General features: G+C 35.2%; 1 protein-coding gene across 3 annotated transcripts in view; it reads right to left on the reverse strand.

Annotated features, from left to right (window-relative positions):
* Positions 1-6979, reverse strand: part of creb3l3b (cAMP responsive element binding protein 3-like 3b) — a 36282-nt gene extending 29303 nt beyond the window's left edge. The window contains exon 1 of one of the 3 annotated variants that reach the window (XM_048164273.1): positions 6823-6979. In XM_048164273.1, coding sequence (XP_048020230.1) covers positions 6823-6843 — 21 coding nt within the window. In that variant the 5' untranslated portion in view covers positions 6844-6979. Of the gene's footprint in view, positions 1-2666; positions 3008-6822 lie in introns of those variants that run through there. The other 2 variants (XM_048164272.1, XM_048164271.1) reach the window with 2 other exon arrangements.
* Between the last annotated feature and the right edge of the window lie 5384 nt (positions 6980-12363).

Raw genomic sequence — 12363 nt, forward strand, 5'->3', positions numbered from 1 at the left:
ATATGACATTTGAAACACAGCAGGCTGTTTGTGACACAGCTGACAGAAAGCCTGGTTACAGCATTAAGCAACAGGATAGCATCAAATGTGTCACAAATGATGACATGTGACCAGGCCATGCACCTGATATAATGAGCACAATGACACAAAAACCCATGACCTAGATGGATTCATGTTGACGATGAGTGATGAAGACTTGTTCCAGGCAAGTTCAACTTCAGCTCTGCTAACTCAGAAAAGAAGAGAAATACAAAATAAAAAGAATATCATGCTCTGAACAACCTCTTGATGTACCAGAGTTGAAAGATTCCCTCTGCCAGAGAAAGTAAACTTGATCCCAGAGCAATTAGTCTGCTGAGAACCAGAGCATTGATTCAGCAACACAAACGCACTGGATTCACACTGAATCACTGTTTTATTGGTTTTCTGTTTAAGATTTAGTTGATTAGCTATCTGTGCAGAATTAAATAGGTTGTTAGACTGCAAAGAAAAAAAAAAGATTTTCTTCCTCTGTATTTTCGTCTAGTTTTCCTGTAAAAATATCTAAACATTCTTAAATTAACATACATTTACTTGAGAAGCAAAATTACATAAGATATTAAGTCTTGTTTTCTAAAAAAAAAAAAAAAAAAAAAAAGAAAAAAGATGTAAAAAACAATATATGCCACATTAGCAGAAAAATAAACTTAATTTAAAGGGGACATTTTTTATTTTTTTTTTGTTCTTGTTTTAAGCATAATTTTGATACAATTTTCAGAAAACAAGAATAGCTTATACCATTTTGATTCAGGTAATTTTGTCTTGATTTGAGAATGTTTAGATGTTTGTACTGGAAAACAAGATAAAAGGAAGAAAATCATTTTTTTGCAGTGTAGTTTTGCTAAGCTGATTTCTAGCAACAGTTTCTCACAATAAACTTCTACAATTGACCCTAACTTGGCCTTCGGGAAGAAAAACCATTAATGAGATCTATTAATTTGATCTCAATTGCTTTTTGCAGACAGAAATTAGATTTATTTGAGATAAAATCGAGATGTTTGATTACTGTAAATCTCCTGTCTTTCAGATTTATCTTATGAAAAACATGCTGCAGTAATAAATATCTCAAAAATGAGATGTCAGTAGCAATGTTTTAAAGTGTGAACAGATAATATCAAAAACTGCAGTCAAAACTTTTAATATGATTTGAGCTATGTTATCTATATTAAATGTATCTCTTCAGTATCTCAACTGTTTCTTCCAGACACCAATAAAACTGAAAGGAGATCAAATAAAGACTTTAGTCTCTAACTTTTCTCCTAGGAAACAGATATCTCGTCTAGAGTTTTAGAAGAGATTCAACAATGTCCTTATGACTTTAAAAACAAACAAACAAAAACCATCTGAGACAAAGTTGATGCTTTTTTGAAATTCAAATCAATTCACATTTATTTGTATAGTGCTTTTCACAATACATATTGTTTCAAAGCAGCTTTACAGAAAATGCATGTCAACATTATAATTTAGAGTGATCTGTTATCAGAGTTGACTGTCCAAATTATGTAATTTTAGAAATGCACATATATAATCACACAGCTAACAATGTAATAATTTAATTTACAATCACTGTTAGCGAATTAATTGAAATGTTAATTGAAATATAAGCAAAAACTTTCCTAAGCTATAAAAGACAGTAGTGGACTAAGTACACAAATCAAGTAAGTAAAAGCACAGATACCCTATTAAAATATTACTCCAGCAAAAGTATAAGTAGGTGTTGTGGAATTTAATTTTTCATATGATTTTTACCTTTATTCTTGTGAAATATGATGCTTATGGAACATGGTATGATGTTGGCTTAAGTGGTAATGTTTAACATAGTGTTAACATAGATGTTAGAAATAGAAAGGCCGGGACATGCAAGATGTATGTTAAAAACATGTCTGTGCTAACAATGTGTGGAAAGTTACAGCCACTAAGAGATGTTCCTAATATGGTAAAAGGACAGAGGCTTCGGCCTTGGAGGTTAGAGATATAAAAGTGAGGGGAAGCTTTCGTTCTTTGTCTTACACTCTGCAGCTACTTGTGTTTCTGTATGACCTGTCTGACCTTTCTTGCAAGAAATAAAACCTTTAAAAATAATTGGATGTGTTTGTCTTTTATACAGTAGAGTCGGGTTGATTTTTTCCCACAACAGTAGGCCTACTCATTTTCAGTTTTACTTGAGTAAAAGTACAAAAGTACTTAATGTACTTATATGTATAAAAAAATTTAAAAATTAAAAAAAAAATCATGTATTAATCGCTTTTTTAGTGCCAATATTTGTGAACAGCTTGTAACGAAACTTAAAAAGTGATACCTTCCCCGACTTCCTAGGTTGTCTATATATGAAAGCCTGTAGACTGATTTTTATGTGAAGTTCTCAGGTCGTTTTTGCCGGGAAATTCGAAAGGATGTGACGTTTACACACGCAACCGATAGCCTCTATTCTGTTCAATAATACGTTAAATGAGTGCTTACACAATGTTCATATAATGCCGAAAGAACCATTCTGCACCGTAATGTCAATGTGTCATGCAAAGAAAAGCGATGAATTCAAACTATAGTCTCACATAGCCAGATATATCTATATAGTCTATCGTCTCAAATATACCCTATAATCAAATTATCAGTGCAGTTTTAATTACCTCATCTGTCGACAAGATGCCGGTGAATTGCAGAGCTGGTGCACACATATCCACATCGCTATGATCAGATTAACTGCTGCTTTCTCACCGCTGTCATTTTTGTTATTTTGTTATTGAGAGAAGAAAGTGCACATAGGTTACATATTCATCTAAACGTCTCTCTCAGCAGCGTGGACGATGTCTGGATGTTCGTTAACAGTATATCACTGCCTGGTATGTCCAACTTCTTTTTACTTCAAAGCAAAGAACAGAAAATAACTTGGCCATCGCGTTCATTCTCTTGTAACCTACTCGTGTGCACAGCTTCGAGCAAGAGCAATAAGTTGCTGGCTGCAGTTCACTTAATGACCACCGGTGTCGCTAATAACAAGGGTAGAATTAAAAGTAAAAAAAGTACTGATTGATGAACCATATACAGGTGCATCTCAATAAATTAGAATATCATGAAAAGGTTTTTTTTTTTCTTCTGTAATTTAATTCAAAAATTAAAACTTAAATATATTCTAGATTTATTAGACATAAAGTAAAATATTTCCAGACTTTTTTGTTTTCAATTTGATGATTACAGCTTGCACACTCTAAAAAGTGTGGTAGGAAAAGGTGTACAAGTGAAAGGAAGGCCGCAGGCTTGAGAAGATTGTCAGGCGAAGCTGATTTAAGAACTTAGGAGAGCTTCAAAAAGACTGAAGCTGGAGTCAGTGCATCAAGAGCCACCACACACAGACGTCTTCAGGAAATGGGCTACAACTGTCACATTCCACGTACCAAGCCAGAACATAACGTCAGAAGAGTCTCACCTGAGCTAAGAAGAAAAAGAACTGGACTGTTGCTCAGTGGTTCAAAGTCCTTTTTTCAGATGAAAGTAAATTTTGCATTTCATTTAGAAATCAAGATCCCAGAGTCTGGAGGAAGAGTGGAGAGGCACAGAAACCATGTTGCTTGAAGTCCAGTGTGAAGTTTCCACAGTCAGTGATGATTTGGGCTGCCATGTCATCTGTTGGTGTTGGTCCACTGTGTTTTCTGAAGTCCACAGTCAACGCAGCCATCTACCAGGAAATTTTAGAGCACTTCATGCTTCCTTCTGCTGGCAAGCTTTATGGAGATGCTGATTTCATTTTCCAGCAGGACTTGGCACCTGCCCACACTGCCAAAGGTAACAAAAGCTGGTTCAATGACCATGGTGTTACTGTGCTTGATTGGCCAGCAAATTCGCCTGGCCTGAACCTCATAGAGAATCTATGGGGTATTGTCAAGAGGAAGATGAGAGACACCAGACCCAACAATGCAGATGACCTGAAGGCTGCTATCAAAGCAACCTGGGCTTCATTACACCTGAGCAGTGCCACAGGCTGATCGCCTCCATGCCACGCCACACTGATGCAGTAATTCATGAAAAAGGAGGCCCAAGTATTGAGTGCATAAAAATTAACATACTTTTCAGAAGCCTGACATTTCTATTTAAAATGTCCTTTTTTTATTGATCTTATGAAGTATTCTAATTTATTGAGATAGTGAATTGGTGGGTTTTTGTTAAATGTGAGCCAAAATCATCACAATTAAAAGAACCAAAGACTTAAAGTACTTCAGTCTGTGTGCATTGAATTTATTTAATACACGAGTTCCACAATTTGAGTTGAATTACTGAAATAAATCAACTTTTCCTCGACATTCTAATTTATTGAGATGCACATGTATTTATTCTAGCCAGCACTAGTCAGACTAGTCAGAAGTCAGCATTAATAAGAAAGATTAGAGCATATTTGCAGTGTTATTTGTCGACCAATTCAACAGAATAATTGGAAAGAATCAACTCGTTCATGAATCGGACATCGCTCTTGCATCTCAGAGGGGGTGGCGATATCTTCAGTTCAAGATAATGAGGAACAATGTGTTTTTATTGGTATGTAGTGGAGTAAAAAGTATGATATTATGCTTTGGAATGTAGTGAAGTAAAAGGAAAAGTTTCCCAAAATAAAAATACTCTGATAAAGTACATGAAAAATGAACAATACTTTTATGTACAGTAATGAAGTCGAACTACCTTGTTACTGTCCAGCATTGATAAAAGATTGATTAAATGTTTCTTTGTCCTTACATGGTCGGCTGTGGCTTATTGACAGATTCCTAAAGGAAAGGTTTCATTTGGTATGACAAAGCCAAATTGAAAACTGTGATACCGAGTGCTAAGAATGAGAATGTGGCATTGGGTATCTAATACAAAAACAGATCAATTTCTCCAATGAATACCACAAACCCTTGGGATCATTTAAACCTCAGCTTAGTTTTTCATCCCAGACAGGCATGTCCTCTCAAACCTCAGTTTATTTGTGTTTCATTGACAGGATTCTTCAGCAGCCTGCGACCTACATCACTCGGTGATCATGTGGTTTTGCAGTGAAGATAAGCTTATCTGATCTGAGCAAAGTTTTATGTGGCTTGTCCTAATAGCACAGAAGAGTAACAAAACCACGACATGCTTGAGTAAACCTCTAAAGAGCAGGAGACAATTTCATAGCTGGTGGTTTCGAGGACACGGCAAGGATATTTGTGAAGTGAGACTCCTCAAATGAGAGCAAAGCCAGATGGGTGTAATTGAGTTTTGTCATCAAACAAATCGAAGAAACCTAAACGTGCACACAGACACACATCATATTACACAACAAAAGAGCAATCTGTAAACTCCAATTCCATTTGGGAGGTTTTATATAAACTGATTGCTGTACTAAATCAAGATTATAGATGGAAAAGTAATCCACTGACACAACAAACATCTCTCATGGATGAGTGGGTAATTACGATGTTTTAGTCTAATTGCGTAGATCTGTTGAACTTTCTCTGCCTCATCTGTTGTTAATGGAAAAACTCTGAGAGGAGCCTTGGGTTTTACTCTTGTTTATGTGCTCGCCGAGCTAACTAGACTAATTAGGAAAAGATAATTATCATCGGGTTTGTACTGTCATTTCCACAAGGTTTCAAGCACAGCAAATACACTGGTTCAATAAAACCTCAAAATAGCAGATTGCGCTTTTTCTCGATTGATGAGATACAAATGGAGAGCAAATTTGCTCTAGTCTTCTCAGATCTATAAGTGAAAGAGCCCTATAATCTCACACATATCTCAACTAGAGTTTCATAAGAGATATCAATAATGTCTCAGATTTGCCAAGATCTGCCAGAAATCTCAATATGAACTCAAACATTTTTTTTTAAATCAAATTCTTCCAAGACAAACATTTTTCTCGTGGTTGTTCATCTTCAGATCATCTGGTTTAACTACATTAATTGGGTCATTCTCAAAAAACAGTGCCATGTGACCCCATAACTTACTACTAATTTTATGTGACAATCTGAACTCTGTTTAGAGTGTAATGAAAAAAATGTTGTTGTTTTTTTTGTTTTTTTTATATATATATATATATAAAAGAAATATATTTTAAATGTTTTTCATTGGATCATCAAACATTTTACATGTCCCTATTCATATATATCATATATCCTACTGTATATTGTATATATACAACTTGTCAAAAGCTTGGAATAATTTTTAATGTTTGTAATGTTTTTGAAAGAAGTCACTTGTGCTCACCAAAGCTGCATTTATTTGATCAAAAATAAAAACAAAATGTTATATTAGAATGATTTCTGAAGGATCATGTGACACTGAAGACTGGAGTAATGATGCTGGAAATTCAGCTTTGATCACAGGAATAAATTACATTTTTCTGTATTTTTTACAGCATAAAATAAGCATAAAAGAATTCTTTCAAAGACATCTTAATCAACATATATTAACACACACACACACACACACACATATATATATATATATATATATATATATATATATATATATATATATATATATATATATATATATATATATATATATATATATACTCTAAAATATATGAATTTTAAGCGTTCGATATTTTGGAAGACGCACACAGTTATGGTGGTCCAGCAGTGTCTATGGCGGTCACAGCCCTACAGCCCTGGTACTTTGGGCCTGAGGTGGGATGGCTCAACAGCAACCTTTTCAAATGAAATTATTTTAAAAAATCAAGCATATTGGCACTGTTACCTGAGAACGACCCCATTCCAATATGACACAAACTATGAAAATCACAGTAAAAGCAAAGGGAATGCAATACTTCACCTTGTCTGAGAGAAGTGCCATGTTCCAGGCACCAGAATCCCCTAACAGATATACAAGCAAACAGAAGAAAATGACTAAAATCCAGAGAGAAATACACAGTATGTCAGTGTGCTGCCGTCCTCTGCACAGTTGTGTTTCTGCTGTTCTCTGTTCTAGGACAAAGTTGAAACTCCAGATAAACTCCAGATAATGAGCCTATGATTCAATAATGTTCAGAGGGCTTTGACTGACAGGTCAATTCATACATGTAAGAAACTGCCTTCTGTTTATCAGTGAGGAGATGATGATCTCATCAAAATAAATTAACAGGAGAGGATGACATCATTGTCTAAATGAAATGTAAATTAGTTGGAAACATGCACTCAAAAAAAGTTTCTATGGAGTCTTAAATGATTGGATAGTATCATGTTTAATGGGTTATTTCCATTTTTTCTAGTGATATATAATGTTTGAATTTGAAGTTAAAATTAATTTCAACAAAATTAATTAAAACTAAATCCATAAAATGATCTCATGATGGGAACCAATAAAAGATTCTATATATGAAGCACCTGACTGAACCCTTTAAGATTCTATTTAGAATTTTTCTTAACAGTGTGGAAGATTTTATTGCTCATTTTATTCTCTTTCACAGCTCAAGAGACTTGAGTAGTTTTGTTTTGAGTAGCAACTTTGTCTTACATTTCTTTGAAAATGTCTTTGAAGGGATAAAAATAGATCGAAATGAGTACTGACATACCTGTACAGCAAAAGTAAAGAGCTATAAAAGTTAATGCGGATAGATTATTTGAGAAATAGTTGAGTTCTTATTGAGATCTTTGACTTTTGAATAAGGTGCTGGTATCTTGGCAAATCAACACAGTCTGAGACATTGTTGAGATTTTTTCTAAAACACAGCTGTGGCCGAAAGTATTGGCAGTGACATAAATGTTGTGTTTCTCAAAATTTGCTGCTTCAGTATTTGTAGATTTTATGGTACACTGGAAAACAATGAAAAGCATTTCATAAATTCTAAAGGTTTTTATTGGCAAAAACATTCACAGAGTCAATATTTACAGTGTTGAACCTCTGCAATTCGCTGTGGCATGCTGGATATCAGCCTGATCCTGACTGATGCCGATCCATTCTTGCCTTTTTAGTGTTCGTAGTTGATCACAATTTGTGGGCTTCTGCTTGTCCAATCGCCTTTTGAGGATTGTGACCACAGGTTCTCTATGGGATTAAGATCTGGGGAGTTGCCTGGTCACAGATCCAAAATTTCAATGCAATGATCTCATTATCACTCTTATCTTGGGACATGGTGCTCCGTCATGTTGAAAATGCACGGATCATCACCAAATTGCTCCTGGGCTGGGTTGTTGGGAGAAGTCGCTCTTGTATTCATGGCATTGAAAAGCAACCCCACACATGGATGGTCTCATGATGCTTCACTGCTGGCCTCATTGTAACGTTCACCTTTTCTTCTTCGGACAGTCGACTTTCCATATGTCCCAAACAGTAGAAAGAAGGTTTCATCAGAGAAAATACCTTTGCACCAGTCGTCTTTTGTCCAATCCTTGTACTCTCTGCAGAATATCAGTCTGTCCTTGATATTTTTTCTTGGAGAGAAGTGGCTTCTTTGCTGCCCTTCTTGACACCAGGTCATTGTCCAAAAGTCTTGGTTTCTCTGTGCGTGCAGATGCACTGACTCCCACCAGCTGTCAATACTGAGCAAGCTCTGCACTGGTGGTGACACGATTTCGTAGTTGACTCCTCAGGAGGAGATGGTCCTCTCACATCCTTCATTGTCGTCACTCCTCCTTTTATCCTTCTGGAGCTCCTCTGTGAGACTCGAGGCCGGTGTGTCATGCAGGTGACACTCATTAGCAATCGCGCCACGGGCCTCGCTCCGTTCCCACAGCTCTCGGCCTCGCTTACCACACAATAGCTCTTTCTTTGGAGGTAACCATTGCTAACACAAGAATACAATAATTGGAATCATTTCTTCCCTCCTTTTATAGCATTTTTATTCTCTGCTCTTATAATCCAGTCAGGATGATAGAGTGACTTCACCTGACTCGTTCACACTTTCCCATGCACTGATGATAGGATTAGTGAAATGATGTTAGCTGGTCATTTTGTTCCAGGGCCAAAAAAAAGTAAAATTTGAGATAAAGTTCATTTTTTTGGCCACTGAAGTTTTTTGCAATTATTTAAAATGCATCTGATCAGTCTGCACACTAATCTAGAGTTAAACTTTGCAAAACACAACATTTATGTCACTGCCAATACTTTTGGCCATGGCTGTAGAGGAGACTTGTGAGAGCTCTTTTGGGAGAAAACCTCTATGCTCTTGATCTTGTTGCATTTCCATTGCATTGCATTGCAAGAGATTTCACTTTTATTGCATGAGGTTTGTGTAGACTCGCAGTCTACTTGAAATCTGCAATAATATAACGTGTATTGTGCATAGACCTGTGCATTCCTAGAATCCATTATTCTTAACTTGAGGCTTGGCACACAGATAAAGCGAAACCTTAAACTAAATAAGTCTCAACTGTGCAATCAGTGCATGCTTATCCTTTATTTGTCCCAGCTGTTATCACAAAGGATAAGGAAAATATTGGGAACTGCACATACTCATCAGAAAAAAGAAGAAAGGGTTACATAACTCATCTACAAACTCCAGACATGTTTTAGCGGTTATTTATGTTGGCTTGACAAAATCAGCATACTTTTATTGTGCAAATTCTATATCTAAATCAACAGCCTAACTTTCAACCACATTTAGCAACACATTAGCAACTAAACTGTTGAACAGCTGAATATGTATATTCATATAGTTTATTCATACAGAAATTAATAATTAATACAGCTGGAGCTCTATCTACAGGATCTGTGACAAAGAAAAATTAATTTACAGAAATGCATTTACAAGTCTTTGGTAAATGTTATCCCATGATGTTTATTGTCAGCCTATTTAATGAAATGAAACTAAATTTAACCTAAACAGCAATATTTAAAAAAAAAAAAAAAAAAAAAAAAAGACTAAACATTAAACTGAAATTATGAAAATAAAAGCTAATATAAAATATTATTTAAAAATTAAAATAAAAACTAAAATAACAGAATTCTTTATGCCTCCCAGACATGCCTGCAAACAAGCCCGAGGGGACCATGCCGGGAGCTCTTTCAGCAAACCGCTCACATTCAAGGGCAAAGGTCATATTGACTATGGCAAACAGACAGTGAGACTTTGCTTTTGCTTTTTTTTTTTTTTTTTTAACCGAATGGTATTAGGATATTTGATGTTATTGACTACGGGAGTGTGTGTGAGTGGTAAAGGTGGAACGTCTGCAGGTTAAGCAGTTAAAGTCTCACACCGGCACAATTCTTTACAAAAATGGTTCTGATAGAATCTACCACAAAAAAAAAAAAGGTCAAGAAAACCAATTACCTCACTGTTCCCAATGCCTGGATGCACAAAAGAGGAATTCAGAGTAAAAAAGAAAAGGAAAAAAGGATTTAGATTTTATCTATTTGTGAGTCAAGTGTCCCCATAAGGATAGTAAAACCTGGAAAACGGATTACTAAACACACTATATAATGTTCTAATGAAAGTCTAAAATGCACAAACGCATTTGAACAAAAATACAATAACAAAAACAGTATTCTATTTGTTTGAATATTTTTTAAAATGTAATTTGTTCCTGTGATCAAAGCTGAATTTTCAGCATCATTACTCCAGTCTTCAGTGTCACATGATCCTTCAGAAATCATTTTAATATGCTGATTTATTGCTCAAGAAACATTTCTTATTGTTATCAGTGTTGAAAACAGTTGTACTGCTTCATATTTTTGTGGAAACCGTGACAAAAGAACATAATTTATTTAAAATAAAATATTTTATAATAATCCGTTACAGTTATATAGCGCTTTTCAGGGTACTCAAAGCGCTTTACACTAATGTTCAAAAGTTTGGGATCAGTAAGATTTTTAACGTTTTTAAAAGAAGTTTCGTCTGCTTACCAAGGCTGCATTTATTTAATTAAAAATACAGTAAAAACTGTAATATTGTGAAATATTATTACAATTTAAAATAACTGTTTTCTATTTGAATATATTTTACAAAGTAATTTATTTCTGTGATCAAAGCTGAATTTTCAGCATCATTACTCCAGTCTTCAGTGTCACATGATATTTCAGAAATCATTCTAATATGCCAATTTGCTGCTAGTGTACATATGGAAGGGGGAATCTCCTTAATTACCACCAATGTGCAGAATCCACCTTGATGATGCGACGGGAGCCATACTGTGCAAGAACGCCCACCACACACCAGCTTATTGGTGGAGAGAAGACAGAGTGATGAAGCCAATCAGTATATGGGGATGATTAGGAGGACATGATGGACAGAGTCCAATGGGCAAATTTGGCCAGGATGCCGGGGTTACATCCCTACTCTTTTCAAAGGACATCCTGGGATTTTTAATGACCACAGAGAGTCTGAAGGATGGATTTTGTAACGTTATAAATATCCTTACTGTGTTGGCTCAAATCTGAAATCCATGCATAAGTCCAATTAGAAGATTCTGTCATCATCTATCCACCCTCATGTCGCTCCAAACTCATGCAACCTTTCCTGTCAAACATGAAAGAATTTATCAAAATCTCAAAGCTGCTCTAATCCATACAAAAAATGTATGCTGACAACTGGCTGTCAAGTTTCACTTTTGCCATTTTTTTTTTTCTTTTCTTTTCTTTTTTTTTTTTTTGTGTGTGTATTTGCCTTTGGAGATGTCCAGGACCACCAATGGTTCCCCCTCAAAAAAAGTGCACGACGCTCTGTATGAAAACAACAGAAGTCAATGGAATGTCCTCACTATGATAGAAAAAACAAATGTGTGTGTGATCCTGGTATTCTCTATGTTATGGTGACCAAATGTCCCCAGAAGTACTGTTGGGGAAAGTAACTTTTACAAGTAATGCATTATAATATTGCATTACTCCCTAAAAAAAAGTAACTAATTGCGTTAGTTACTTTTATGAAAAGTAATGCCTTAGATGACTTTTGCGTTACTTATTCTCATCTGGCTGGGCTTGCTTGTTTGTTTTTAGAAAGTTATAGAAAGTTATTCTATTTTTGGCAAATAAGGTCCTGTCACACCAAAAGTGAAATGAATAAGCCTTAGGCTGAAGGAAATGCAAATGCAAAGTTCAAATGCAAAGTTCATGACTCTTCAACAATATAAACAACAAATGAAACACAACTGCGATGTCTGTCTAAAGTCATTTTTGCTTATTAGTATGGTTGAATTAGGTCATTGAAGGTCAGCAGCAAAGACATTGGTTAATAAAGTGAGATTAAATACATAAAGTATATTTGTGTTATTTAACATATTTAATTAGTGCAGGTTTGTGTAATTTTCTGAGTTTGCATTTCACTGTTTTTATTCATTTTGAGGAATACTGAATGTTTTTGTGCAAGTGAGATGAGTAAATGAATGCTCACATTTAGTGTCAAACTGCAATACCCATCATGTTCACACAGCGCACACAACA

This window comes from Megalobrama amblycephala, linkage group LG17, assembly GCF_018812025.1.
Source record: "Megalobrama amblycephala isolate DHTTF-2021 linkage group LG17, ASM1881202v1, whole genome shotgun sequence".
In the NCBI taxonomy this organism is placed as follows: domain Eukaryota; kingdom Metazoa; phylum Chordata; class Actinopteri; order Cypriniformes; family Xenocyprididae; genus Megalobrama; species Megalobrama amblycephala.